Consider the following 23,305-nt stretch of genomic DNA (forward strand, 5'->3'; position numbering starts at 1 on the left):
TTCCCCTGCAGCCACGGATCGCCTCTCCGATGCCGCTTGCCGGAAGCTGCGTTAGGAGCGAGCGGCGGCGGCGGCGGCGGTGGCGGCGGCGGCGGCAGCTCGGGAGTGCTATGACCGGCAAACTCGCCGAGAAGCTGCCGGTGACCATGAGCAGTTTGCTAAACCAACTGCCTGACAATTTGTACCCCGAGGAGATCCCCAGCGCGCTCAACCTCTTCTCTGGCAGCAGCGACTCGGTGGCCCATTACAATCAGATGGCTACAGGTAAGGGTGGCAGGGAGGCTGCGAGGCAGCAAGGAAGGCAAGGGAGAGGAAGAGAAGGAAGGAACGAGCTAGCGATGGATGGATAGATGGATGGATGGATGGATGGATGGATGGAGAGGTGGGGGCGTGCTGGGAATTTTCTGGGGGGCGAGTTGCTTTTCCCACCCACTCCTCCCGCCCTCCCCGATCGGGAAGGCTCGGTTGGCGACGCCACGGTAGAGGCTTCGGTTCTCCCGGATGGGGGCAGCCGCCGATCGGAGGGAGGTAGGTGCGAGCTGCTCTGGGGTTCTCCCTCCCCACGCAGGGGGCCCGATCTCTGGGCTGCACGCAAGGCGTGGTGCTGTCGCCCCCTTTCTCGGGAGGAGCCCAGCGTCTTTTTTCACCCGCGCTCTCCCCCCTTACTCCCTCAGCCTCCCACCCGGGATGGAGCCATGTGCGGCGTGGAGTCCCCGCGGTGGGAGAGGTACTGCGACGCTGCCTTTCCGGGGCGTTCAGCAAAACCGTGGGGGTGTGGGGACGGCTGGGAGAAGGAGGGGGCTCTCCTGCGGGGCTGGGGGTACTGCCACAGGGGGCGATCCTGGGACCCGGGAGCTTGGGAAGGGCGGCCGCTCCAGCGCTGGAGACACTGGCCGGTTTTCCGCCGCCCTCCACCCTCTCTAGCTGGGCATAGGCTTTTCCCCTCCAGCAAGAGCTGAAAGCCCCTTCAGGCCAGGAGGAGGCTGGGGACCGGGGAGGCGACCGGAGAGCTCCCTTTGCGGGCGGCACCCTTCTACGCTCCGAGGACAAAGCGTTGAAGCGCTCTGGGTCCGCGACCCAGGCGCAGCGCGCGTAGGGGGCATCGCCCTGGCGGTAGAGGCGCGGCGTCCTGGAGTAGACAGGGCCAGGGGAAGAGGCCGAGTTGTGTGAGCTGGAGAGCGAGAGCCCGGCGCGCTCCGGGTCTGAAACTACCTGTAGCTGCAGCTACCTGCCCGCCCCACCTCGGGAAGAACAACAATGCTTCTCGCGCGCGCGCGCGTGTGTGTGTGGTACGTGAGTGTGTGCGCGGCGTGTGCGGTGTGTGTGCCGCAGCCACTCCACACCCCGATCCGTAGTATTTTGCTGTATCCAGGTTGCGCCCGGGAGCGCGGCACCGCCCGCTTTGCGCCGGGCCCAGCGTTCCTCTTACCCCATGCGCTGCGCACTCCAGCCGGCCGCACCCTCCTCACCTGGGCAAGGACCTGGGCGCCACGGCCCGGAGCCGACTCGGCTTCACTCACCCCTCCCCTCTCTCCCCCGCTCTCCGCAGAGAATGTGATGGACATCGGTCTGACCAACGAGAAGCCCAACCCGGAACTCTCTTACTCGGGCTCCTTCCAGCCAGCCCCCGGCAACAAGACCGTGACCTACTTGGGAAAGTTCGCTTTCGACTCCCCTTCCAATTGGTGCCAGGACAACATTATTAGCCTCATGAGTGCCGGCATCTTGGGGGTGCCCCCGGCCTCAGGGGCGCTCAGCACGCAGACATCCACCGCCAGCATGGTGCAGCCGCCGCAGGGAGACGTGGAGGCCATGTATCCGGCATTACCCCCTTATTCCAACTGCGGAGATCTCTACTCGGAGCCCGTATCTTTCCACGATCCCCAGGGCAACCCCGGGCTCGCCTATTCCCCCCAGGATTACCAATCGACCAAGCCAGCCTTGGACAGCAATCTCTTCCCCATGATTCCTGACTACAACCTGTACCACCACCCCAACGACATGGGCTCCATTCCGGAGCACAAGCCCTTCCAGGGCATGGACCCCATCCGGGTCAATCCACCCCCTATCACCCCTCTGGAGACCATCAAGGCGTTCAAAGACAAGCAGATCCACCCGAGCTTCGGTAGCCTGCCCCAGCCGCCGCTCACGCTCAAGCCCATCCGGCCCCGCAAGTACCCCAACCGGCCTAGCAAGACCCCGCTCCATGAGCGGCCCCATGCGTGCCCGGCGGAGGGCTGCGACCGCCGCTTCAGCCGCTCGGACGAGCTGACCCGGCATCTGCGTATCCACACGGGCCACAAGCCCTTCCAGTGCCGGATCTGCATGCGGAGCTTCAGCCGAAGCGACCACCTCACCACTCATATCCGCACGCATACGGGCGAGAAGCCCTTTGCCTGCGAGTTCTGCGGGCGCAAGTTTGCGCGCAGCGACGAGCGCAAGCGCCACGCCAAGATCCACCTCAAGCAAAAGGAGAAGAAGGCGGAGAAGGGGGGTGCGCCCTCCGCGTCCTCGGCGCCCACCGTGTCTCTGGCCCCCGTGGTCACCACCTGCGCCTGAGGCTCGGGCCCCCAGAATCCCCTCTTTTACCCTCCAGTGCCTCCCGGCTGCTCGCCTGAAGGCAGCGGGAAAGCCAGCCACGGAGGCTCAAGGGCCGCGCCCTGGCCTCTCCATGGACGTGCGGCCCTTTGCACCCCTTCGATGCCCCCCATTCCCATCCTTTCACACCGGCCAGCGGTCGAGGGCCAGGCTGGAGGCGCCTTCCCCTCGCTGTCCCCCACTTAGCCAAGGCGTGGGGGCGGAAAGGTGGCGTCTAGCCCGCTTTGTTCAGTTGGGATCGCCTTGATCCAGGGGCCGCTGGGCCGCGCCAAGGACCTGCGGGGGACTGAAGGCGGGGCCCACCCAACCCTCGCCCTACCCAAGCACCTCACTGATTCCCCCCGTGTGTCTCTTCCCCCTCGAAGACCCGAGAGGGGGAGGGGGTATGGAGCGCACCAAAGCGCAGAGCTTGCTGCCCGCCGCACGCACGCGCGCCTGCGTGCGGGGATGCGCGCGAGTGTGTGCGTGCTCGCGTGTGTGTGTATGTGTGTATGTGTGTGTGCGCGCGCGCGTGTGTGAGAGACTCTTGAGCTGAACTGGGCTGTGTCTAACCCAAACTCTTCCCCACATCGGGTCCCCAAAGCCGCTCGGGGATATCCCAGGCTAGGGGCCTGCACGTGGCTGGAGGAGATGGTCTTCCATCTGCTCCGAAATAATGTTTCTTACAGAAATGCCTCGGATGCCGCCGCCGCGGTGCTGCTGCAGCCGCTTAGGGTTTGGCCCCTCAGAACCCCCCCCCCTTTTCCGAGCGCTTCCTTCTTAGGCCTCAGGGCAGTTTGATCTGCGGGGAGAAAGAGCAGCCATCACTGAGCCTGCCTTTTAAAAAATATGTTTTCTCGGCCCCCCTTTCCAAAATCTATGCTCCTGAGTTTGCCCTCTGCCCTCTCCCTCTTCTTTTCCCCTCTCCCTGACTTCTTCCCCATGTCTCTCAAAACCTTTTATCAGAAAGGCAGGCCCCAATCAGCCACCCAACTTTGTTTTTTCACTCACATACCTATTTCTTCTTCCCACCATTCATGAGAAAGCTGGCCATGTTTTTTGTTGTTGTTTGCTTCTGTCATCACCAACACAACAGATAGAATTTAAATATATGTGTATGGTGTGTGCATGTATGTGTATGTATATGTATGTGCACATGTATATATATATATATATATATATATATATATATATATATATATATATATATATACACACACACAAACATACATACAATATGTATTCCTAGCAAAATCAAATCTCTAAGGTACTTGGTTATCCGGCGCAGTGCACTGGAATAAAGAGAACTAGTAGGCATATACAGCTTTAAATGATTTATTTTTTATGAAAATATTAAATGATGAAATTATATCTACATGTTTGTATGTATACGTGGATATATATATACACATATACATACATATATGTGTGTATATATGCATACACATATCTCTGTCCAAATTTTCCTCTAAGTTACATGAGGATTTTTGCATTAATCCATGTTGATGAATCAGGCACATCTTTTCCATTCCCCAGTCTCACCTTCTCCCTGCCCTACCTCACCTCTTCTCAGGCGCCCCCTCTTCCCCAGCTGTCCTGCCCAGCCCTTCCTCACACAGGGTGGCCCTTTTGAAGTGGAGAAGTAGGGAAGGGTGCTCTCTGACACAGCTCCCAGCAGTCTTGACTGAATGTACTGTTCCCTATTAGCGTTATTTCTCCTGTGGCCAGTAAGCTGCCCAGAGAGAAGGAACAAAGGTCTGGAGTTTACAGAATGTCTGTTTTTAAAGTCACTTTATGCGTTTCCCACTTTATTTTTTTTTTTTTTTTATAAAAAAGCACCGTTTTTGGTGGTGGATAATAATACTAAGAGGACTCTAGTGAAAGGGGAGAAAAACTCAAAGAATAGGGGGATTGTGAATTTCCAGGTACTTGGGCTTTTTGTAGAAGGAGAGAGAGGAAGATGAAGTTTGCCAGGAGGGCCCATATTTTTTCAGCTGAAGGGTAAAATCTTTCTTTGCAGAGACAGTATTTTGCTGAATACTTTTTATAATGTGATGATTATTAAAAAAAAAAATTTGGTCACTTCAAAGCTGGAAGGAGGAATCAGATATCCTTTAATATTTTTTCCTTGCTCCTCCTGGGATATGCATGTTACTGCATGATTACTCTGAGTTTTCCTTTGTTTTAATAAAACTGTTCTCAGACATTTAAGCTAAACTAAGAGAAAAATAACTTTGTTGCCAAAAGGTTGTGCTATCCAGATTTTTTTATATGTCTGCATGTTTTAAAACCAACAAAAGAAAATGCACTCTAACTTATGTGAACTGAGAGAAAAAAATCAGGTTTTAAACAGGAAAACCTATGGGGAATGATATTTTTTGAAAGACTTTTGTACAAAGTTGAGTACTTAGAAAAAGACAAACCAGATGTAATATATTTTGTGGATGTTTTTATTTCTTGGATTTATAGTACCTTATACTAAGGTTAAAAAAATGCTTGATATTGTGAAAAGGTGAGATTCTTCACCAACATTTCATTTGCTCCTTTGTCACATTGTTATGCCAATATAATATAGTTAATGAAAACAGCATTTTTAAAAACCGAAATATTGAAATGGTGTAATGTTGTACCATTTGCACTGTGAGCAAATGCCAATACAGTAAATATATTGTGTTTGCTGACAATCAGCCGGCCTTTAAATCTCCTTATTTTATTTCTTGTTTTCATAGCATAAAGTTTTGGTTTGGCCTGTTTTTTGTCTTGTTTTGTTTTTGGCTGGTGGTTTGTTTGATAGGTTGCTATGCCTCATTTTGCTGTTCTTGTTCTAAAAACTCTGGAAATATGGAACCTGGTGTTACTGGAAGTGGGTCAGAATTTTGTGTGGGTTCCAGAGTTTCAAATCCATTTTTGAGTGCCAACTGTGGTTCTAGGAGAATAGGATCCCACTTCACCTTTCTGGGAGTCTGAAACTATCACAGATTAAATGAACAGGTTGGATAAATTCATGGGAGTCAAGACTGGTGACTAAAATCTTCTAGAACCTTCCTTCTGGTTTCCAATGAGTAAATCTCCTACTTTGTGAAGTATTTCTCTAATGATCTTAAGGAATTCCTGAACAGGAGGACTCTGAAGGGCCTCTTTTGCTTAAGCTTTTGAAGCCTGAAAAACAGAAACTTGACAGGGATTCTTCAGGGTTGGCAAGATAACTGAAAAGACTGGCAATTCTTTTGTGGTCAGATAATGGAGGGAAATCAGATTTTAAAGTTCTACAACTTTAATCCCACTTGGACAGAATTCCTCTAGGCCTCACTTGTCAATAGCTGGGAAAGGTAGCCAAGGTGGTCCTGATTCAAAAATAGCTCCTATGACTGACCCAATGCTTTTCAGGGAAGGAATGACATCTGGGATTTGGAAAACATGCAGGGAAATTTTGTGTAGCATCAAACTATCACATCTTATGATTTCTATCTCCCATGAAAATAGTGCTTCCCTCACCCCGCCAGCTATCTTTCCCAGAACATTCCTCATCCTTAACCAGGTTTACCAGGCAGCCTAGAGCTTTCTCCATTGCTTATGAGGAAATATGTGCATTTCACTTATTGTGTCTGCATCTCTACCCTCTCCTCTCACATACTCCCTGTAGTCTTAAGAATCCTTTATCCCTGCAAGGTTGGTTCTAAAGCAGTCTTTGGACAACTCAGTACTCTCTCTCTCCTTTTCCTTCTGTGCACATTATAGAAAATTCACCTGGTCTTCTCTGCTGTGCCTTTTGCATGTGATCTGCCTCACCAAAGTTTCGGGCTTTGTAAATGACAATGCGCTGTGTAAATGTAGCACCAGATTGTGAGAGGGGTCAGCGTGTCTGCCCCTGAGGTGCAAACCAGGCCAGGCCCAAAGTCACAGAAATGTGTCCCTGCTCAGAGAGTGCTCTTGACACCCCAGTGCAGACCCATCACAGAAATATGGAGGACATTTCTGATTGGCTATAGTTACCAAAACGTTGAGGCCAGAGCTGAGTGGAGGAGGTGGGCTGCGGCCTTAGAAAAGAATGTTTTTGACATGAGAGGTGAATAAAGAGAATGCAGTATGGAATTTTAAATTCTCGCACCCACACAATTCTAGGTCACTGGTTGCCATATTGAATTCCTTTCTCTCACCTCAAGAAACTCAGAATTCCAAACTGCAGCTTTATAGACAGAGAGTTCCTTCTTAAAGGAAATCCAAGATAGCTGAGAAGTCCTAATGATTGCACTTGTAGTCCATCTTTTCACTAAACTAGATGTTTCCTTCCAGATTTCTATGGTTTTCAGGTGAATATTATCAGAGGTAAAGATATTATCACTGGGTGTCTTCATAGTTAGCATCCTGCCCCACCTGCACCTTCTCCAATCAAACCAGGACTTCAGAGTTACACTTTCGTCAACAGTGTACAACACAGCATGATTAATAAACTCATTTCCCATTGGTGGATATTACTCAGCCCAACCTGGTTCAACCACTGGGTTACTTGGCAATATGGCAGTCCGCCTGGCTGGCACCAGCCCTGTGTGGTGTAATCACTGATTCACACTTTGTAGATAGATAAGGCTGCCTCTGATAGCATCATACCGGCTACCCAACCTGCCTGGGTTTTGCAAATATGGGGAGAGGAGACTCAACCCTGAAACTTAAGGATGAAGCAGAGAATTGGTGAAGCAAATGCCTGGATGGGAAGGAATTCCATAAGAAGGAATTGATGGAGACTTTGCAGAAAATAAGCCTGGAGCAAAATCATTAAATTATAGGAGAATTAGAGGCATAGCTCCTTCCAAGCACCCTCTAAGGTGTTTGAGGGTGAATGAAAGGACACCACAGGCGTGCACACACATGCACCATCTTAAAAGTGGCAATCTGAAAGTGATGGCTTTTTGCGAGGTTGTACTTGGTGAACCAGAGTTTGGTATAAATGAGATAATTTTGAGAATGTAGAGTAAGGAGTAGCATATGTTTTTATATGGTGGTAATGGGGGTTATGTGTGTGTGTGTGTGTGTGTGTGTGTGTAATATATAGAAAGAAATAGCAAAGTGGATTTTGGTAAACAAAGGCCATAGCTTGTGGCCAGTTGTTACTGTTCCCTGCATTTGCTAGTCCAGGATTTGTTTGCCATATATGAAGAGGTTGTGAGCTTCCTCATCCTGGCCCTGGGCTTCCCTTGTGTTACAAGCTTGAGGAAAGAAGGGGGCCTCTATGTGTCTCAAAGCTAGAAATTATACTGGCAAAATCTTAGTGACTAGTGGGACTTTCTAAAAGGTACTGTGGGGTTTTAACAATAAGTCATAATCCTAAATCTATCCCAAAGCATTCTGTTCAGAAAACCCAGTCTTTGAAAATAGGAAAGAGATCTTCATAGAAAGGGGAAACATCTGAGTGAATCTTGAAGACCTTTGGCCAGACACCAGACTAGTCCCTGGGACAGCCCTGAGGACACTCGGTCCTAACCATAGATCATCCACAGAGGCCAAGAGGACATCATATCCCAGTAGCTTCTCCTAGACACCCAGTTCTTGAAGTTGACCATTCCTTTTGCTTAAAGGTCTCCATCAACCCCATCTCCATTGTTTTCAAGATTGATCACTTTCACAGCCCTCTGTAAGAATAGAAGTAAGGCTTTCCCCAGTTTGCAATCAAGTCTCTGATGTGTCCACAAAGCTACAAACAAGAATGCCAACTAGAAAGTTCTAAGTGCTAGTCTGGGTGGGAGTCAGACCACTTGATGTTTTCAACGTTGCCTAGCTTCCTCCCTGGCCTTGCCTTTGGAGAGGTCCCCAGTACATTGTCTCAGGGTCAGAACATGTGGCTTTCAGGGTTTGTTGAGATCCTGCTCTGGTCCCAAGTTCTCTAGATTTAAAAAAAGGCCCTTTCTCTGGACCTCAGGCCTCTCTTGTGACTCTTGCAATCTTCTCCTTTATCCCTTTCCTGGGGCCTCTGGGACACCACCATTCTCTTATCTTCCTGTTGCCCCAGTAGTGTTCCCTGGGCCCTGCTCATCTCTCATGAAGCATGATCACTAGTCCTTCAGGCTTGCTTCCTCCTAGGACTGCCCAGGGTCAACAGCCATCTGGGCCTTGGGCCTTTCTTTGTGGTCTCATTACCTACCCAGAAACAGACTGTTCAGCTACATATTTGAGGTCCCTTTGGTCACACACTGAGTTCCTGGGATAGTTCCTGGCATGCCTGACCTCTCAACTCCCTGAAGGAAGAGATGTCTGCTACTTCTAAGGCTAGGGCTGCCCCAAGCCCTCTTCAGGGAATATCACCCTTGTCCGTGAGCCTGTATTCTTTGGAATGTCTCACCCCAGGGGGTGGCCACCCACCAGCCCAGAATCCATCAGTGCCCTGAGAGAGGTTAGTAACCAAAACAGAACTGAGCACCCAAGTCCTTCAGCATCTTTTCAACAACAGGTACAAGAGCTCTGGTACCTTTCTACTCTCGCTGTTTGGTCTCTCCATGTAGTTATTGCCTAGCACTCCGCCATTGCTCCTTGCTTCCTTTCCCCACTGCTTAGGAAGGTCACTTCATCCTAAGAGGGCCAACAACTTCCAACACCGTTGGGACCCCAGGGTACTAGCGAAAACCTTCTTTGGGGAATCTGTTGCCTACTCAGATCTCAGTCCTGAGAATGAAGTGGCAGTTGGATGAGCCAGCAACTTCTTCAGTTTTCTCTTAGGAAAAACATCCTCCTTTGGAATCCCAGCCTCCGTTCTGGACCTCAATTTCAACCCTGCCACCTCCTCCCAGTGCCACTGTCCATGAGTTTCTTGGTCTTTCAGAAGTTTAGTTTCCTCCTTTATTTTCACTGCTGTGGTGGAGTTCAAATGAAGTCATGTATATGGTACCTGGCTCATTTTGGGGGCTCCATCAATATCTTTCTATCCTTTCCTTGTTTCCCCTGCCCGCATCCCCATCCTTTGATGTGAGAAAAAGAGCTCCGACCCCACCAAGGATCAGTGTCTAAATTCAAACACAGCCAAAGGACCATGTCATCCTCACCACCACCCTCAAGTCCTGCCATTCACTGAAGATCAGTATTCTGAACGTAGATTCTCTCCACCCACCCCCCATCTACCCAAAGAGAGCACAGGTCCTTTTCCTTCTTGGCCATAGCCAAGGTTCATTGTTGTCATTTCCTGGGTTGGTTTCTGACCCCTTTCCAGGTCCTTTTGTCCTCTCTCTCTTACCAAGATGGGTGGATATAACACCTTCCTGATCCAGTATCATCTGCAAAGTTAATTAATGTGTCATTGGGCTGTTGCCTGCTTCCTGATCCTTATCAAGGATTTGAATAAAACGCAGCTGCCCCAGTTCTGGTCATCCATCCCTCTCCCTTGATTGTTAGTCATCCATCCTTAACCTCAGCCTTCTGGGCAGTTCTTCGCTTCCAATCACTGGGCTGGTGGCACTGCCCATGCCCAACCCCAGTTTAGGATCAGAATGGCATCCGGGATTTTAATGATGTAATGTTTTTGAAGAAAACTATGAACCTCAGGGCCCTTCCCTTATCCCGCCTCTGTGGGCAGATCCCCCTAGATTTTTCAAGTCATTAAACCCAACAGACTTCTTTTCAGATGAGGAAACGGAGGTCCACAGAGGTTTGGGCTTGTCTCACACATCTAATAAGGGCACAGCCAAGCTTTCAGATCCCCATCCCATCAGTGGAGGGCTCCAAAGAAAGGTGTTAATAACTTTGATTAGTTAGTATTTGCTGAGGGCCCTCCAGATGCAACACTTCCTTCTAGGCATTGAAGAAACAGGAGTAAACCAAAGACCCCGCCCTCTCAAAGCTTACCTTCTCCAGGACAGAAACTGATAAAAACCAATAAACAAATATGTGTTAGGTCTGACTGTGACATAAATTAGGGAGAAAAACAGAGAGAGTAAGAAGAACAAGGAATGTTGGTGGGGGGGAGGGAATGACCATTAAATATGGGTACTTCAGGATGGCCTCCCAGGGAGGGGGACCTTTGAACACAGGCTCAGGAAGTGATAAAGTGGGCTATGTGGATCAAGCAGAGGAGACAAAATACAAAGGTCCTGGTGAGCTGGTGTCCTGGGCTGTTTAAGGAATACCATGGAGCTAGAGTTGCTGAAGGAGTGAGGAAGGAGGTCCACAAGAAGAGATGAAATCCAAGTGGCAGTGTGGGACTAAATCATAGGAGCTCTTTAAAGGAGATAAATGCATCCAAAAGAAGCCAGCTAACACTGAAGGCTAACAGTCAAGGAAAGGTCCCACAGGCCCTGAGCAGAACCCCAAAATATACCTGGGCTACCAGGCCACAGTGACATAGTTGACCTGTCCTTCTCCCCCAGACCACATCTCCCTGTCCCCAAGGCCTGCTTGTTCTTATAACCTCTGACTGCAGTCTTCTTAATCTCTCTTTCACATCAGGGATATCAGGTCCACTGGTGATTCTTAAACTTCAGCTGGGCCAAAGACAGCCAGTACACCCACTTCAACAACCGCAGCCTGAAAGCCTTTCCTCTTCCCATTGACCTTTGCCTGGGTGCCAAGCCCTAGCAAGATGGAGGACTCTTCTTGCTGCCCAATCTATGAGTGAGAATGTCTCTTGGGCTCATCTCTCAGAAACTACTCCTACAAATCCAACTTCTTCCTTTCTCTGTGGCTGGAGTGGTCATATTTCCTGCCTCTGCGCAAATCTGGTAGATGGCCAGGTTCTGTCAATATGGCCATATTCCCATCTGTAACGTGAACCCAGAGCATGCAAATCAGGACATGCCTAAAGTCACTTGACCCACAATGTATTCTTTGCCACAAGTTCTCCATTTCCCTAGATTCCTGGAAATCTGTTTGGTACCCCATTTCTACAGCCTTATCTAAGCAAGTTCATTCATGAAAAAAAAAATGTCTTCCTCCTTCTCTCCAAGGTTTTTTGTCTTCCATTTCCTGTCTTTCCAAAAGCTCTCCTCAGTCTCCATCTCTTCCTGGCAACATGACACCATCCAGAGCTTCTTCATATCTATTCATCTATTAAGGAAGCAAAACTGTTTTAAGCCAGGAACAGTGCTCAGCATCCCATGAGAAAGGTGGTCACCCCGTGCAAAGATGGATATGACATAGTCCTTGCCCTGGAGGATCTTCTGTCCAGGGAGGGGACACAACTAATTCCGATATATTGGGAATAGTGTCATGATAGTGGTGGTCCCTGATAGGAAGGTACCTAAATCAGAGTCTGGTGGGAGGTGGGGACACCAGGCGTGGGGAAGGTGGAGAATGAAGAAGGGGAACTTCCTAGAGGACCTCAGGAAGTCCTCTTTCCAGTTGCCCATAATAATAAAACCATGAACATACTAGTATTTCCTAGATGCCAAGCGCTGTGCTAAGGATATCACATGAATTATCCCACTAGACTCAGGTGGAGTGGAGCTACCCCAAGGCCCTTACCTGGAGGCCTGGGGACTGCACACTCTTTTGTCCTTTTCCTAAAGGAGGAAGAGAAAATCCCAGTGGCCATGGGCCCCAGGAAACAGCGCAGCAGCTTGGCATCTCTGGAGTGTGCCCAGCTGGCTCGGTGGAGGTTGTCCAACCCAGATGACACGTCCTTGTACTACATTCTGGTTCTTTCTCCTTGCTACAGGACAGACTTTTCCAGAGCTGGGGGAGGGCTGAGAAAGGGGACTCTGTCTTGAGATTCCCTTGGTCCAGGCAGAGCATCCCCCTGGGATGTGGGAGCCAGCTCCTCCACACAGGACCTGAGATAGAGAGCTGAGAGGAAAAGCCACCCACGTCCTCTTCCTCTAAGGCATTTAGAATCTGCCACCACCATTCCAGGCATGGACAACCCTCTACTTTCCCCTCTCTCAGCTTCCTCTCTGCCGCTGCTGGTCAAGAGGTCCAACTTCTCCATCAAAAAGCAAAGCTGTCACTTCTGTTTTGGATCAGGAATCAATTCCTTCACTTGGCTGAGCCTCAAACTACCCCCCATATCTCTACCATGGACTGATACCCTACTCCAGTAGGTAGTGGGGAGGATCTGCTGAAATGTAACTATCTGAAAAAGAGCTGCCCTGACCCAGAAGCCTGGAAAAGGTTGTTGAGGGAGGGAGGTGAGGACACTTCTCCTTCAACAGGTGAATAATCTAGGAAGATATTCTAGGTGGAGCTAGGAGCCTGGTCTGAACTCAGTCACTGTCCTCACCAGATCAGGTGAGCAAAACACACAGGATCCAGATGACTCAGAGGTGACAAGCTCAGGAATAATCCTCACTTCTCTGTGGAAACTCTATCTCCTGGGTCTTAGGGCACTAAAATCTCCATCCAATGAGAATGTATATGGCAGGCACCTGTGGGCTCCACTGCCTCAGGAGTTAGGAGACCTGGCTTCTCATCTTGGCTCCGACACTGGGACAAAGCTGTATGACATTTGCAAAGTCACAGTCCCTCTCTAGGTCTTGAAATCCCACAGGAAAGCAAGCTGTCATAGTAGGGGACCCAAATAGTATCATCAGCCCTTACATGCAGAAGTCCCAGGACCATCACCTTGTGTATAAGACCTACTCCTCCACCTCACATCTGGGACTCAGCCAGGGTTCGGTAATGACAGATAAGGTTCAAATCCAAAGATCCTGCTTCCTGCTGCTTTGAAGCACCCAGTCCTTTCTATGTCCTATCTGTCCTCCATGGGTGCCATGGTGGCATGGCTTCACTTGTTTCTTGGGGCTCTGAGTCCTCAGTCCTCTCATTCCCAAACCCTGGTCCTTTTTGGCCTGAATCCATGGGAATGTTCTGTTCTGTACTCATTTCTTGTAATACGTTTTTAAACCAATTTCCTCTCCTTTTTGCTGGAAAAGTCCTTAGTTGGGGTCCCATTCAACCCCATGCCAGAAATGCTCAGCCGTGGCCTGTAGCACACAAATCAGCCTCACATCCATGGACTGGAAGGTTCCAAGAGATGGTCAGCTCCTAGAGCCACTGTCATAGTGAGGGAGCAGCAGGGACCTGGAAGGCTTTGAATCTCTACCTGGGGTCCATCCTGAGCATTCCTACTTCTAAGAACCCTCCAATTTTGGTTACCAGCTCCAAACCCACCATCCAAGTTTCTGCCTCTCAGGAGGTCAAGGACCCATACTCCTTCCCATCCCCAGAGCCCAGTATGCTTCCCCTCATCCTTCTCCTAAATGGGCTGCCTGAAACTGCAGCCCCTCCCTGCTGGCACACCCTTTCACCCTTATCTCCACCATCAGCCACTTATTCCATTCCTCACCCTGCTGTAGCGTCTGCAGGGTTACCCAACCACCTCTAGGTCAAGCCTGTGTCGGATGGGCTGAGTCACTGCCTCCATCTTCTTCCAACCCTCCCAGGTCCCAGGGCTGGGTCTGGTTCAGCAGGTCCATCCTTCCATGTGGGGAACCTCCAAGCCCATGGGCCTCCTGGGACCAGGATTTTCCAGATAGTCAGCCTAACTTGGTTTTCTCTGGAACAGCCCCTGTCACCAAAGAGACCTCCCAACAGTTCACCTGAGTTTGCTCACTGCCCATCTCCCTTCCTACCTCTTTTTCTGGCCAGTCATGGAAACTTAGACACACTAGTGAACCTCTCTCTGGGCATCAGATGACACATCTGTAAAATGGGATAATAATACCTCTCCTGCCCCAAGGAAAGACACTGGATCAGCTCATTTTCCAATGCACTCTTTCAGTTCTCATAAGCCTGCTAATTCTCAGCTCTCCCTGACCCTTGCTCTTAGAACACACCATGTGCAAACACTTAGGAGTCTTAATTCATTGCATCCTCATTATCAGTGCCACTAGCTTTTTCTCCCACCCCAGCTTCCACCTCTTTCCCATTCACATCCTCCTATTCTCAGGGTCTCTGCAGACTTCCCTGTGGGGGAGTCATACACCTACCAAACAGGCCTGCAGACAAAGCAGAAGTTCAGGCCCCTGCTTCCTGACCCACCCAATCCAGGGAAACCCAGAGCTCAGAGAGTTAAGCCCAGATTCCCTCTGGGGTTGGCACAGGGTACTGTCCTCTGCAATTGGCTGGGCCCTGAGCAATCCCTGCTGCGCACAGCCCGGGTTGCGTGGCCCCATCTTTGCACACACCCTGCACACACATGCACGCAGCAGCCCTACTCCGTTCTCCCACAAGCACCTGCGCTCCTGCGCTCCCTCCCCCTCTTTTCTCCCTGCACTGTGCCTGTAGGACACACCCTCCCAGCCCACCAATCCCACCCCTGCCACTGTGCTCTACAGGCCTCAGCTCCAGAACCTCCCGTGCTCCTACAGCTCCCTCCACCCCCAAAGGGTGGGCCCCCACCAGCCCACAAGACAAAGATGCCTCCTTCTCCAGAAGTCTTTGTGGGAAGGGTCTTTGCTAGCTTCTCTCACACCTGCCTCCTGCAGCCCCTCACCTCTTTTCCTTTGTATGGAAAAGCAGCCTGAGGCCCCCACAGCCCAGGCTACCCCTCCCTAGCATCTGGTGAGAAGACAAGAAAAAGGAAGAACTGTGGGTTCTTTTCCCTGAGACTCCTAGATTTTGTACCAAAATGCAGGGTGTGCTCCTGTTTGTTTTTTTTTTTTTTTTTTTTTTTTGTTTCCTTTCTGAAAATAACCATGAAACTATCATTTCCTCCCACTGCCTTTTCCCTATCTTATTTGGATTAGCAGAGCTGCTGGGAGAGGTGGTTGGGAGCCACTCACAGCCTCCTGCTCTGGCCTGAGTCCTCAGAACTCACAGGTGGCTTTTGAGCAAGTGCAGCCAGATGAGTGCTGAGTCCCTCAGGTGGAGGGATGGAGTAGAGGCCGGGCACCATGACCCACTGTCATGCTCTTGTTCAGAGACCCCTAGAAAAGCAGGTGCTTGCCCTGCCTGGTCTCCAAGTTGGTGAATTTTGGGACAACCTCTGCCCTGGTGTTCTCTCTGCTGCAGCATAGAGAAGGAAGAAAGGAGGGCAGGAGAGAGGCAGGGGGGTCAGCCCAGCCCCTCCCTGACAGGTGGGATGCTGCCATGGATGCAGACTCTCCATGGGAGGGTGGTCCATACAGAGGAATTTGTACTAACAGAAAAAGACTGGAGTGCATGGTGGGAGGGGGGGGGTGTCTCTCTTTTCCCTGTTTGTCTCATGCAATGCCATAGCCATTCTGAGTAGCCATACAGCTCACCAAGAGGCAGTCTGTAAAAGAAGCCAGTTTATGGGGAGTCAGAGAGGCTCCAAAGGAACCTGCCTCTCCCCCAACCTGAGTGCCTTCAGGGCCAATCCACCAATTCTTGCCACTTGCATGAGAAACTGGTGCTCCCTGCCTTCCTACCCCTGTGGATATGCTACCCTGGCAAGCCCCAGCCCTTTCTGACATCTCAGGGAAATCAATGTCCAAGCACATTTGTCAGAGGGGAGACTAGTTAGGAATGGGAGGGGCAACAAGCCAGTCTTTCAATGAGATACTCCATCCCATAGGCTCTGGCCCCAGTCACAGGCCCCCAGCCACCAAAGCTGGCAGCTGCATGACTTTGCATCTGGTTAAAAAGGACCCTGAGGGAGGGCCCCGGTGCCTGGACAGTTGCAGTCCCAAGCAAGGCCAACGGTGGCTGAATCTGGAAGAGGGGCAAAGGACTGGCCTCCCTGGTAGGGGGAGCTGGTGTTCTCAGCAGCCTCCTCATTCTGGCCTAGCCTCTCTTCCTCCCTGCCATGTTCCTTCTTTGGGAATTCCCTCCTGGTCAGACCAGAGGCTCAGCAGGCCAGGGCTAGAGGCAGCAGCTGACCAGACTCAATGGTACTACCAGCTCCTCCTACCCAGCATTGAGACCCTCCACATGCCCCTCATGCTAGGCACCACTTTTCACTGTGACCAGACTAAGTGGCATGTGCCCTATCTAATTGCTCTGGGTCTGGTCTACTACGATAGGACCTCATTCCTTTCTTTGAGGGTCATGGGCTGCACAAAAGGCAGAGGACTTAGCATGAAATCCTCCCTGCCCCAGTGGCCCTTCCCGACCATCCATGCCCCACGCCCCTCAGTCCTCCCCGTTCCTCCTCAGCAGGACCTTTCTCCTCCCCCACTCCCTGCACCAGGCTGGGCTGCTGGGCTATTTGGGGCACTACTGGCCCTGCAGTGTAATCAGTACCCAGGGATAATTGCCACCTGCCCTGCCGGTGTCTGGGGGCTGTCTCGGCCACAGCGGCAAGAAGCGGACACAGAACAGCCAGGCCTGGAGTGAGGTCAGGCTAGGGCAGTCATGCCCATGCCCTGGTCTGCTCACCATGTGGGGGACCTGCAAGGATTCCCTAGGAAAGCCACACACTCCAGGGAGCTGTACTCACCCAAGATACCCTATGGATTTAGCTGGAATTTTATCCCAGCCAAGGGACAAAATTCCCAAACCTACTCTATTCCTCCACAATCAGCCCAAACTATGTCGCCCACCTACTAACTTCCTATATAGGGACACCTGCTGGCTGCAAGCTGACCTCTGGGTGGTACAGACACCAAACAGGAGGGACTTTGATTTGACCTTTAGCCCAGCAAGCCTCATCATACTTCTCCAGAGAAGCAGCAAGCACTAAGGACATGACTTAAGGGAGCAAAACTTTTAAATACCAGCTCCCGGTACCGCCACCACTTTCTGCTACTTTCTTTTATATTCCAAGGCAATTTAGACAGCCTGGGTTTAAACATTCATGCTTCTCACGATCAAATCTATGGCCTTGGGCAGCTAGTTCAGCCTCAGTTTCCTCATCTGTAAAAAGGACATAATTTGGGGAGCTGTCCCACTAAGTTGCTGAGAAGAACACTTTATCTGCTATGTGTAACATGCTTCATCCACAATGGTAGTTAAGACTATTGGGAACTACAAGAGGCAGACAGTGGGGGTGGGGAGCATCATATACCAGCCATATGATAGTCTGGAAAGCAAAGCCTAAAGAGACTCTGGAGCTGAGGGGACAACCCCAGGGCCTGGACACTTTATAGCAGCTATAGCCCTGGGGCTGAGGGACACCTCATAGGCCTCCAGAAGAACTGCTCCTACTGTTTCAACCCCATTTGCTAGAATGCAGTGCCATGGAAGCTTTATGAGGCCAGAAAACATCAAACACCTGTGGATGTTTTCTTTTCAAACATTATTTTCAAAAGCAAATCAGCAAAGCCCAGCAAAACTTCTATTCTGCTCCTTAGAGAAGAAGTAAAACAGTGTTTCTATCTTTTGTCCTAAAAACATTATTTGTCCTAATGCTCAAAATCCTTCACATAAATATCCATGGTCCTGCCACTTGAAGGGCCACTCAGATGAACATCTCCTTTCCAGAGTGGACCACTACTGGGAGCTGGGCCAAAGGGCCAGGACTTACATAGTCAACCTGTCCCTGAAGCAGTCCAGCTCTATCCCTCTCTGCTTCAGAGTCCCCAAGAAGACCCCAAGCTGGCACTCTGGGTCAACAGGCCAGACTGGAAGAGTGCCTTAGCCCTTCGACCCCACAGCACCAAGGTGGGAGCAAAGTGGCCCCTGTGGGCAGGAAGGCCATTCAATGTACGAGGCGCTGCCCCTCAGGGACAGAGAGGAAGTATGGGAACAGGATGTGGGCACCATGTCCACCTGCCAGCAACTTCTCAACCCCAGTCAGAACCCTGAGGGCCCCAGCCCAAGGCAGCAGTTGTTAGCCACACCACGGCTTGAGCACTATCCCCATATCACAGTGACTTCCTCCCATGTCCCCTTCCTGGGTATATTCTGCTCCAACCAGGGAACCTAGAGCCACCTCAGACCTCAAGGGCCTTGGCTGAGTGACCCTTCTGCCAGTTTTCTCTAGTGAGCACCTCCACCACTGGTCTGGGCCTACCTCAGAGACCACTGTGAGGGGGCTGCCCAGCCCCAACCTAGCAGCTCTACGGCCCTAGCAGCCCTTGGCCTGATGCCTGGGGAATACATCGTCAGGGTGGGGGCTGTTTTCCCTCCTGGGTACACTCTCTCTCACTCGTCTCCTCCCTGGGCCTGTGAGCTAATCAGAGAGAAGGAGGGGGAGGAGGGGGACGCTGCTTGCCTTCCCCGTTATCTGCAGCAATCCACGGTGACTAATGCTCCCAGTTGGTAAAAAGGCAGTGTAATCAAAACACTTTTTTTTTTAGTCCTTAAAGTTAGTCATTCTCCCAGAGTGGAGGAAAAAAAAAGCTACAGCAGGCTCCATGAGATGCAAGCCCAGAGGCTCCCACTGCTGGGTGGGACTAAAGCATTGGCCGCTGAGGCTTCTGCAGGTCTAAGGTCAGTCCTCCTCCTCTGGACCCATGGCTATCCTTCCTCCACACCCTCATTTGTTCTTGCTTTCCTTGACATCTGGGCTGCCTGGTCCCTGAAGGGCTGCTGTGCCAAGCCAGGGCCTGCCCTTTGCTCCCAACTCTGCCAGGTACTGCCATCTGCTGGTTGCAGGTTTCCAGAGGGGAGGAAGCATATAAAAGCTCCCAGGATGAGGCGGAGCAACAGTCAATTCCTTCTTAGGTGCCTGGTCTGTGCTGCCAACCTGGCCATTCAGTCCATGCACTTCTTATGACCCCATCTCCTTGGTGCCTTGGGACCTCACTGTGCCTCAATAGAGCCATCGATTGTCAGAGGCAGGAACCTCAGGAACCAAGGGGGGGGGGCGGGGTATACCATAGTGGTGAAAAGCACAAGGGTCAGAGCCAGGACACCAGGTTGGAATTTCTGCTTCACCACGCCATGGCTGTGTTTTAGCCCCCGCCTCTGTAAAATGATAATAATAGTAGTACCTACCTCATAGGGTTGTAAGAATTAAATGAGAACTACTTACTTACCCAGTATGTCATGCGTGCTCAACGAGTAACTCAGCTAAAATAATGACAACATTTTAAAAAATGACATATATACATCACATGTCCATGACTGGGCCAAGACAGACATTACTAATCAATCACAGAACTCTCCCACCAATGGTAGATTCTCTAGAATCCTCAACACAACACTCCAAGCAGGTAGCAATGAATGATCCAAGTTAGCATATGGAATGACACCCATTTGCCATTCCAGATAGAACCAGGAACCTTTACATTGTGACCAAGGATGATGAAGCCCTAAGGAAGGAACAGACACCCTCAAGCCATTTGGAACCAGAGCCAGGGCCCTGACTATTCCTTGCTGACTATATTAAAGGTTTGAGCACAGTCCCAGTCAGGCCTCAGGTGACTCCTTCCCTCCCATAAGATTCATACCTAGCTTCATCTCTGCAACAACTTCTCTGGGCTTGTCCCTCTGTTAAGGACCTGCTTCACTGGCCTCCTCTATTCACCTATTCCCAAAAGCCTGTAGAGTCAATGTGACAGTGGACTAAGAATTTGAATGTGGGAGACTTTGGTGATGTTATCTTGTCATTCATTTATAGAGGAGGAGACCAAGGCCAGGAGAGATGTGACTGAGGTCACATTTTGTCTGAGGTCAGTCATGTTGTCAAATATGGAACTAGAACCTTGGTATCCTCCAGTCTTTTAGTCCAGAACCCATTCATTCTCATCCTACAAGATGTGTCTGCTACCTCCACTCCCATCCCTGAAACAGACTTCCCTTGGTATATGGCAGGCTAACATTTTTGGAAATATTTATCATTGCAGAATCCCTGAGGAAGACAGAGTATGGGAGAAGGCAGGATGTAGGTGGGGGAGCCATCCACAAGTGCTAAAGCACCAGGAGACTCAAAAACACACAGCACCCCTTCCATCCATTAAATCTTCTGCAAGGCTGCAAGGACTGACCATTCTCCACCCATACTCTCTACCCAGGCTGCCCTTTGGGGACTTCTTTTCTCTCCAAGGCTGTTCTAGTGTTCATGTTGGCCCATTTCCTGAAAAATAACATGGTGATGAAGCTGATCTATGTGATGTGCTTGGGGAGCCACCTTTCACTAGAAAACTTGTTTGAATTAAACTGTGAACCCTTTTGAGTGGAAACAGAAAACACAAATTAGAGACTTGCCCCTATGTCCCACACTCTGAGCCCTCTACTGCACCCTAGTATGTCAGAACAAATCATATATCTCTTATTGTCTAGATCACTGCCTTGGTTGCTCCCCAGGCAGCTTATGAAACAGTTGAGGGTCATTTGAAGAATTTCAGAAAGCAGGTCTTTGTGGGGGCCAGCATGGACATCACTGCCAGCTCTTCTCTCTCCTTACTGGGCCTCAGTCCTCTTCTTAGCCATGGCAAGTTCCCTCTGTGTGCCCTCCACACCCCTCATCTCAGATTCAGCTGGCCTGATTCCACCTCAGAGCTTGGTTTCCACAATGGCTCCTCCTGGAAACCTTCACTATTGCCCCACATGAGACTTAGGGGTCCCCTTACAGGCTGCCCTACTCTTGTTATATCCCTTCCTGTATTATTACTGTAACTGCCTGTTTACTTCCTTCTGCAAGAAAGCAGCTCTAGGAGGGCAGAGGGCAGGATCAATACTTCTTTTGTGTGGCTGTATCCTTAAGATTTGAAAGATCCTGCAAAATTGCAGGAGCTCAGTTAATATTTATTAAATGAAGGCATAGAAAGAGTGGGACCATTCACATCATTGGGTCCTGTAGAGGAGACCACCGAAGGGAAGGACCAGCAGCTAGGGAGCAATCCTTACTCAGAGTCTTGTTGAGTAGATCTACATAATATTTCAGCCCACAAAGCACCTCTTCTATTTGCATTTGAGCCCTGGGCCACCCTGAAGGAGGGAAAGATCTATTTATTGTAACACGCAATGCATGTGTGGAATATAACATTTAAAAACTGGAAGAGTACAGGGCAAATTGAGTCTCCCTCACACTGTGTGTCCAATGGATCCTTACCCCATGGACACTGCTCCCCAGTCTCAGGACTAGAAACCTCAAGACAGGTGATGAGCCTGTTAAGGACCCTTATTGGGAAGCGGAAGAGAATTTTGTGAGTCGGTGTCGACGGCTGAAAACGCCTCCAGAGGTCCTCCTGCCTCGGCGGCAGGCCGAGCCTCAGAACCCCAAGCCTGGGCAGGAGAGTCGCCAGCAAGGGAAACTCCGCGGCCAACACGCGGCGGCCAAAGGGTTAACCCGCCGGGTCCCGCCCTCCTGCCTGCCTCTTCCGGGCAGAGGGGGCGTGATTGCGTCACTTCCTGGAGACTGTCTGAATCCGGAAGTGATCCCCGAGGACCGAGTTGCGGCGGAGGACCCCGGCGGGCGGCCCAGGTTCGGGACCATGAGCTGGTGAGTGAGGCCGGGGCGACAGGGGATGGCTGGAGCCGCAGCCCGCCGTGCGTCTGGCCTCTGCGTCACTTCGGAGTCCCGGCACCCGCCCTTCCTGCACCGACCCCTCACCCCAGAGCCGGCCCGAGAGCCCCAGCTCCGGGGTCGTTCCTGGAGAGCCGCCTGCTCTACGCAGGAATCCCTGGGATACGGGCCGGGGGATGCCCTTAGCCTGGGACCCCGCGTCTGATCCTGTTTCCTACTCTGTCTCTTCCAAGGAGCCGGACCCGTTTCCTCCCATCTCCTTGAGTGAAGGACTTCCTTGTTCTCTCTTTCATTAAGTATCTGTTGAAGTAGAGTTGGTGTCTTCTTTGGCCCCCGAGAACGTCTCTCCACCGCCGCCCGCCTGCCTCAGATTAGTGAACAAAAACTACTCGCCTTCAGATAACTGGTTTTTGCACCACTTTACCGTCTTCAAAAGATTAAAAGTGAATCTCCTTTGGAAGGGGCCAGAAGGACAATCTACATTCACCCGCCCAGTGTGGGATTGGACTAGGTTTAAGTCTTTTCCGGGGCCATGACCCACTACTCTCCCTCTAAAATAGAAGCTTTGAACCTTAAGGAAACTGAAACCATGAGAATAGATGCCAAGGAGTCTTCAGAGTAGTGGAGTCACTACTCCAGTTGCCGCAGAGTTCTGTGATATTTGGGTCATGGTAGACACTTCATAATGTTTAGTGATTGATTTATTTTGTAAGATTCAGTTCGCAGTCCCTGTTACTGGGTCTGGATTATTTACATCCCTAGGAGACAACCATGGAGCTTCCTTAGAGGCTGCCTTGTGAGGGCTCTTATCTTGCCATCAGGCCCAAGAACCTGTATATTCACAACATCTGAACCTCAGGAGATCCACCTCTAAGGCACTTGCATGAATAATTTGACCCCCAGAAATGTGCAAGATGAATTAAAACCCAGTCACACTAATGTAGGGAACATGCTCAGAGTCTAACTTGTTTGTGCAAAGTGAGTGCATGATAATCAATTATGAATAAATGAAAATAGTAGATTATCCTTCAGGAAGGATTTTGCCCGCTGATGTTCGGCCATCAGCAGAGACCCACCCCTGGCCACAAGCAGCTGATGTCAATCAGTGTCCAGGCTAGCTCTCTAATATAATATTCAAACCATTTCTGACCCCTCCTCCACCTGCTTCTTGGCCCAAGATTGATGGGCAAATGTCAGACAGTCAGCAGCAAGAGAGGGAAGCCTGGAGAAATCCCCTGATAAGCCCCAGCTGGAGCTGCTCCTTTTTCCCTCCGTCTTTTTCTGCAGGAGGCCAACAGGGGCTGAACCCTAAAAAGGTAACATTTCTTGTTATAACCTGGCTAGTGATGGGCAAAGTTCCCTTTCTTCAGTTCCCTTAGAGAAATTTCTTTCTTAAAATGCTGGACTGGGTCTCCCAACCTTGTAATATACCACTCTTTATGCAAAGTGTACAATATGCATAGAACATCAACATTGGAAATTTCTCACTGTTACATT

The 23,305-nt window shown here is 50.5% G+C and overlaps 2 protein-coding genes across 6 annotated transcripts in view; both read left to right on the forward strand.

Moving 5' to 3' along the window:
• Positions 1 to 6: 6 nt before the first annotated feature.
• On the forward strand, positions 7 to 5,330 carry Egr3 (early growth response 3). Of its 4 annotated transcripts, XM_048801599.1 has the most exons (3): positions 127 to 264; positions 675 to 727; positions 1,550 to 5,330. In XM_048801599.1, the coding sequence occupies exons 2-3, from the start codon at positions 688 to 690 to the stop codon at positions 2,557 to 2,559; spliced, it is 1,050 nt and encodes a 349-aa protein (XP_048657556.1). In that variant the 5' UTR covers positions 127 to 264; positions 675 to 687; the 3' UTR covers positions 2,560 to 5,330. The 4 variants fall into 4 exon arrangements, with proteins under 4 accessions (XP_015354975.1, XP_048657556.1, XP_048657555.1 ...); XM_015499489.2 differs by lacking the exon at positions 675 to 727 and having other exon boundaries at positions 7 to 264; XM_048801598.1 differs by lacking the exons at positions 127 to 264; positions 675 to 727 and adding an exon at positions 350 to 528.
• A 16,348-nt stretch (positions 5,331 to 21,678) lies between these two features.
• Positions 21,679 to 23,305, forward strand: part of Bin3 (bridging integrator 3) — a 39,863-nt gene continuing 38,236 nt past the window's right edge. The window contains exon 1 of one of the 2 annotated variants that reach the window (XM_015499492.2): positions 21,679 to 21,784. In XM_015499492.2, the coding sequence (XP_015354978.1) occupies positions 21,777 to 21,784 (8 nt within the window). In that variant the 5' untranslated portion in view covers positions 21,679 to 21,776. The remainder of the gene's footprint in view (positions 21,785 to 23,305) is intronic. The other variant, XM_048801614.1, reaches the window with a different exon arrangement.

Source organism: Marmota marmota, unplaced genomic scaffold (genome assembly GCF_001458135.2).
Source record: "Marmota marmota marmota unplaced genomic scaffold, marMar, whole genome shotgun sequence".
NCBI lineage: Eukaryota > Metazoa > Chordata > Mammalia > Rodentia > Sciuridae > Marmota > Marmota marmota.